Raw genomic sequence first — 6,734 nt, forward strand, 5'->3', positions numbered from 1 at the left:
GGTCACCCGCAATTATTGCGTTCTCGATCTCCTGGAAGTCCGAAGAGATAGGGTCGTACCCTAGTATCAAATGAGCCGTCCTAACTTGTAAGTCTTCGTTGACGAATACCTCGGAGCGTAGCACTCGATTCAAATCGACAATGTTGCAATGTCTTAAACGTGGGCGCACGAGTTGCTTATCTGCAAAAAAGACATCAAAATAAACAAACACGGTCAGATTCGTAGGATATGCAATAAATTAAAGTTAGACGTTCAAGTAATGCAAATGCACATTTATAGACGTTAGAGGGAGTTATGAGGTGGGAAGTTAAATCCTAAGGTGTCGCACTTGGATCTCCCCACTCAACTGGGCAGTGGGGGCCGTCGTGCCAGTTGCCAGAGACGATGAGGTAGTCATCCTTCATGCCTTTATTAGATTTGGGCAAACAGGAGATTAACCTAACTACGCTGGAACGGGATTTGATGTAATAACCTACATTGGTAAGTTTATGGCACTCGTACATGAAAACAACGTCGTGCCAGGTAAGGTTAAGACCCATCTGCTCGTTTAGAGCATCGACGCTACCTAAAACTCTAAAAACGTTGGGAGCGCACTGATCGGGACACAACCGGTGGTTGCGGAGGTACTCCCTAGTTACGGGTTTCATTGGGAGGGTCATCCCACCTTCTACGAAGGCGACCATTGGGATGATGAACTCTCCGATTTTCCTAGAACCAGCTACGGCTTCTACCGGGCAGTATTTTAAACCTACGTCGCTGGGAATGCGATACTTGGCCCTAAAACCTTCCATCCCAGCGGCGGTATCTACTAGACACTTAATATTTCCCATCAGAAAGAAACGAAAGACTAAGTTCTAAGAGGGGGAACAGTTAGAAGGGGAGACGAGGACAAGATCCGAGGAGAAAGGGTTAAGGAAAAAGAATAAGAACTTACAAATTTCAAGTTGTGCGAATTTCCACGGATTTCTGCAGAAAAAAGGTGATTACTGATGTTTTGATGGGATTAGCCTTTGAGGAAATAAATGAGGGCGCAGGTTCCCGAAGCGTCACGACGTGCGGGAAACGGCCTCGAAATTGCATTTATCCCGCCCAAATTTTCATGGAGTAACAAGGGCCGTTGGATGCTCATCTCACCATTGAACGTGGGGGACAAGGTGTAACTTACGCTAATAAATGCGCGCGTTTTTTAAAATAAAACTGCCAAGTGGCATCCTCTGGAACGCGAAATGGTCTCCACACGTGCAATTATTTACAAAACGTGTGGGGTAAGTCCTCGTTGAATCAAAACCCTATTTTTCTCATCGGATGATGAAAAATAGAGTTTTGAGGGGCTATTGTGGGGAGTAAGAGGACCCAAGTGGGCATATGGGCCTTTGGGCTGTAGCAAGGAGGGCCGACCTGCTCTTGAGCTAAGAATTTGTTAGTACTGCGAATTGGCCCATACGCCGAGGGTCCGAGGACACATCCGAGGGTAAGTTTCTCCTCGGATAGACCCAGGAGAACTCGAAGCTTCACTATGAAGGTCAAGGCAATATTCCGGAAAGACTGTTGGTTAAAGGGGGGAAACCCTGAACCTTCAAGGTACACCGGTGTTAGAAAAATACCAAAAGCAAAGGCTGCCACCTCCACATTAAAGACTCTGCACCTACCTCCCTAGCCGCATTAATGAGGAAGTGACCCCTGAACAGTAGAACTGAAACTTCTGGTCACTATTCAAAGACACTAAGAAAAGAAATATCTAGGAGAGAGGGGGTTGGAGCAACACGTGGATAAAGTATCAGGAAAAGAAGTATTTAAGGGGGATGAACGCCAAAGAAGGGAGAGTTTTTTCTGTAACTAAGAAAGAAATTAAGAATTATAACTTTTAAGAAAGAAAGAGAAATAATACAGAAGTAGTCCTCGGCTTATGTCTGAAGATGCCTATTTGCAATTATTATTTGTTATTTATAAGTGTTTGTAACTCTTAGCCTGTTATCAAGTTCTCAGTACCTCTAACCTAGATTTCAAGCCCGCACTCTACAAATTTGATTGTTTAAGGCTTATTGGGCCTGAGCCCGTAGTTGTCTTTGGGGTCCAGGTGCAATTGTGCACTTACAGCAGTGATCTACTTAGTTGTTACTAAGGTTTTAGGGATGGTTTAAGGGAAGAGTTTAAGGAATAATTTGTGAATGAATTTTTTAAGAAAAACTTTTCTGGTCCTCTTAGATCTTTTTATAATAGTTTTTTTTTTTGGAATTTCAGGTAAAGTATCAGCCATAATATAGATTACAGAAATTTCTAGGATTATATACAATCTTGTACCAAAATGTTTAATTATGCCGAAAAAGAACAACTTTTATAAAGTTAAGAAATACATGATTTCATTTTCACGAGTGTGGCACCTATTTATAATTAACACAAACTTTAGTCTCCATTTGTTTCGGTGTCAATGTAAAATGATTTCCCTGACTACCCAAATGGTTTAATGGCACCTCCCTTGTTACTAAAGGGTTTGAAAGGAGCGGAAGAGTTCAGGTAATAAGTAGAACATTCAAAAAAGAAATGCAAAATGATTTAGGGAAAAATTACTTGTTTTTCGTCATTTTGGTCAAAAATAGAACTCTTTGATTTTTGATTTACACATAAAATTCTCGATGACAATGGTGATTGGCGGCAGTTAAATGGTGCTGGTGGCTGGGTGCTCAGCAATAATACAATTACCACCATCGCTTCACTTGCCACCGTTGTGAACCGGAATAATTTAACGAATATAAAAGATAGTTAATTTGAGATAATCAATTTTCTAAGCTTGAGAGAGAAAGTAGACATTTTAATTAATTTTATATTTAATTCTCAATAATGCATTTATCCTACATAAATAGCTAAGAATAAAATAATCTCAACAACAAATCCTAAAACATAAAAACCAATTCTAATTCCTATCATAAAAATTTATCAGTACGCCTAAATTTAAATACTTATAATTCAAATATGGGTCATAACATAGCCAACAATCAAAAGTGCAAGCCGGCCAATACTCCTCAAAATTCCTCTCAGAATGTACTTGGTTTAATTAATTACTTTGAATGGAGAAATCTTAATTGCTTTTTATTTTTTTCCTCAAAGTTTCTTAGATAACCCTTTATAATTTCTTCTAACCACCCATGATATCTAGACATTTACAACAGTATTTATCAAACACTTAAAATTAACACTTCAATCATATAAAGCTAAGTTTACAAAACAGAGAAATCCTTACTGATTTGAAAGCAAAACAAAAAGAAAAACAAAACAGAAAACTTCTACATAGCATTGCAAAACTAGAAAACATTTCCACATTCATCTCCTATATAGTAAGCTTTGGTTGCCCCGGAATCCTTTTCAACTCAAACTTGAATACAAGCTTGCCAAATTCTCCTCTTCCTTGTGTAAATTTATCCACAACATACAGGCCATCATAGACATATATCATGTTTTTCGAAGCCTTAGAACCTTCAATGCCTCGAATTACCCTTACATGAGTTCCGGCTTCCATACTATTCTTCAAAGCAAGGTTTCCACGCTCAAGCTTCTGGTCTTTTGGTTCACTTTTTCCAGCCCTTGGATTCCCACCTTGACCTATATAAACCAATACCTCAGGTGATCTCATGTAATTGGCATAACGACCGGAAGCAACAATACTTGTGGCCAATTTTTGTTTACCCTTCATCACGTAATCAATACCATGCTGAAATTGACGATGAAGACCAATAACATTCAGTTCAGTTGCACACTCAAACTTGTCACCAACTTCAATTCCAGGAACAGGTCCTATCCGTTTGTCTACGTTAACCCATTTTCGTTCCCATTGAAGATCCTTTGCCACTTCCATATAAGCAGCCCTGGTTGCCCCACTTTTGAAGTCTGACTCTGCTTTCATTTCTCTCATGCGCTTGCTCAACAACTCTCTGAATAGATTCAAAGCCGCCTCCACTTTCTTTCGAGGACTAACAATAGGTTTGAAATACTTGGACCAAACTCTACGCTTTTGATTCACAACATCCTCATTTTGTTTGTACGTATAGCTCATGCTAGTTCTTTTAGAAGTTCCATCACATTTCTCATCTGAAACCAATGGCTTCCATTCTTCCATGGGCTTCCTCTTCTTACCTAGAACACTGACATTAGAAGAAGCAGAAATTGATCGACCAAAGCTTGGCACTTTGTGCATATCCTTAGCACTGCTATTAGGAGCATTAGGCTGATTGAATTTAGAAGCACTTTTATCACGCATCACAGTTGCATTACTATCTTTAGCTTCACTTGGAACACTCTGACGCACAAACGCACCACAAGCTCTGCTAGAGATGGAGGAAGATTTAAAACCTCGTTGTTTTGTAGGCATAGATGGATTAAACAAACCCATCATGCGTTATAATTTTATTTTTCAAAGGATTTATAGGAACACCTATATAGAAGTAGAACCATATATCAGACAAAAATTACAACATCCATATCCATATAAAAAATAATAATAATTTAAAGAGAAACACAAACATGTTTGTGCATTATAAACTAAGAGAACTTGTACTCCACAAAGCAAAACATGAGTGAATAGACATAAAAAATGTTGTAAATGCAAAAGCTATGATAGCAATTTGATTGATTGTGAAAAATGTTATGGCTATAGAAAGATCTCAAAATAATACTAATAATAATAATAATAATAATAATTTAAAAATAAACACAACCACACAGAAGATAGAACACTAAGAATTGACATGGTTCAGCAATAGGCTACATCTGTGAGTAGCAAGGCATGAATTCACAAGTGTTTGCACACCCAAAAAGTACTCAGAAGTTTCAAAATCACTTTAGAACTCAAATTAATCAGAAGTTCCTCCACATGTGAGAGACCTTTGGGCAATTACAAGTAGGCATCAATACCTACATCCGTAGACAAGGAGTGCCATTACTTGTTTACCAAGGAATAGACATTTCATACATACTAAGAAAATCCAAACCAAATCAAATTAGGGAAATTAGGAATTTGGGACAATTTTTAACAAATTCCACAAAGCAAGAGTTACTAAACTATACATCAAACGTATTACAATCGAAAAATGAAAGACATCAAACAGGTAAAGCAAGTTTTTAATAGAAGATTACCCAAAAAAAGGTAATATCTTAAAAGCCAAAAACATCAAACATATTACCATCACAAAAAGAAAATATCTATATGATCCAGATGATAATAGGAAACAACTAATACAGAAACACACAAAGAAATATACGTAATAGGATAATAAGCACTTAACATCAACACATATTACAAGGAAAGACATGAAACAGGTAAAGCATGTTTTTAATCGAAGATTAACCCAGAAAAATTAATATATTTTTTCCTCCAAAAAAAAAAGAAAATATAATATTTTTAAAAGCAAAAGACATCAAACATAGTATAATCACAAAAACAAAATCTCTATATAGCCCAGATGATAATAAGAAACAACTCAAACAAATAACATAGAAACACAGAGAAATCACTTGTAATAGGATAAAAAGCACTTGCAAGTTCAAGAAAGTTGCTCAATAACCCAATGGGTACACTTACTTTACTTGGTACTTCAGAAGCCTAATATGAGTTGAATAGGCAGAAGGTAGTGAAGAAACAACAACCAAAGACTTGAAATGCTATGAATCTCAGAGAAAACACACACTGTTTTGGTGAAATTTAGAGTCATGCAATGCAAAGATGGTCACTGAAAGTGAAAAGACTTGAGAGCAGTAAGCATTGTTTTTGTTTGCGTGTTGAGGAAATGAAAATGAATGCAAAAAGACGAAGAACAACTAAAGGACGAAAACCAAACTAAAACATTACGAAGGAAGCTACGGGAAAGTGAAATAGAATAAGCACGGATTAAGGTAAACTATAAAAATAACTACAAGACCAACATATTAACTGAATAATAGGAGTGTAAGAAGATTATGGAAGCTTATTAATGATATATATTGCTAAAATACTATAGAAAATAACAGCAAAATATGGAATAGAACATAGAACAAGATACAACAAACTGAAGGATATTATTAGATTGAACAAGTTTTTTACTGGACTGGAAGACATAAACTGGGGAATATTACACAAGTGGCTAACTCTCTATTTCTCTCTAATTTTACAACTCTGAAATTTTTTCAACTCTCTCAAGTCTTTCCAGTCTTTTTAGTTTTCCTGAACTAAGGAAACAAGAGGCCTATTTATAGGCAAATAATATACAAAAAGACAAAATATTTTACAGTCAAGAGATGTAAGTGCCGACTTTCTTCTTTACAGTTGTCCAAAATGTGTGAGGGTTCTGTGCTAGTTGTCTTTTGGATGTGCAGAAAATATTCGCTTTCGGATTCATTGCTGACAATAGATATAATGAAACTGAGAAAAAAGACGAAGCTATCATGCAATGCATAGTTGGTAGCTTGAAGAAAGTGTGACGGCAATAGAGAAAGAAAAAACCAAAAGTGGGTCCCGCAACTTTTTTTTTTTTTTTACATATATCTTTTATACATATCTATCTTTAATCATCTCTTCCTTGAAACCATTCTTCATCAATATCTGCATCTGGGTCATGGTTATGGTAATAAGGATCATCGAAGCCAAAAGGATTAGGCATTTCCCAATGGTCTTCATGTGGCCATTGCTGTCTGCAAACATCTGGGTCGGCTGGTACTATGTCTGGGAAGATTCCCTGATTGAGAAATTCTGCCATTATGAGTGAATA

At 36.9% G+C, this 6,734-nt stretch overlaps 1 protein-coding gene across 2 annotated transcripts; it reads right to left on the reverse strand.

The window, feature by feature from the left end:
* Positions 1-3,169: 3,169 nt before the first annotated feature.
* On the reverse strand, positions 3,170-5,790 carry LOC142619215 (histone-lysine N-methyltransferase, H3 lysine-9 specific SUVH5-like). 2 transcript variants are annotated; one of them, XM_075792286.1, is made up of 2 exons: positions 5,573-5,790; positions 3,170-4,316 (listed from the first exon to the last, which is right to left on the reverse strand). In XM_075792286.1, the coding sequence occupies exon 2, from the start codon at positions 4,250-4,252 to the stop codon at positions 3,326-3,328; it is 927 nt and encodes a 308-aa protein (XP_075648401.1). In that variant the 5' UTR covers positions 4,253-4,316; positions 5,573-5,790; the 3' UTR covers positions 3,170-3,325. The 2 variants fall into 2 exon arrangements, with proteins under 2 accessions (XP_075648401.1, XP_075648400.1); XM_075792285.1 differs by having other exon boundaries at positions 3,170-4,426; positions 5,573-5,773.
* Between the last annotated feature and the right edge of the window lie 944 nt (positions 5,791-6,734).

This window comes from Castanea sativa, chromosome 12, assembly GCF_040712315.1.
Source record: "Castanea sativa cultivar Marrone di Chiusa Pesio chromosome 12, ASM4071231v1".
Classification (NCBI taxonomy): domain Eukaryota; kingdom Viridiplantae; phylum Streptophyta; class Magnoliopsida; order Fagales; family Fagaceae; genus Castanea; species Castanea sativa.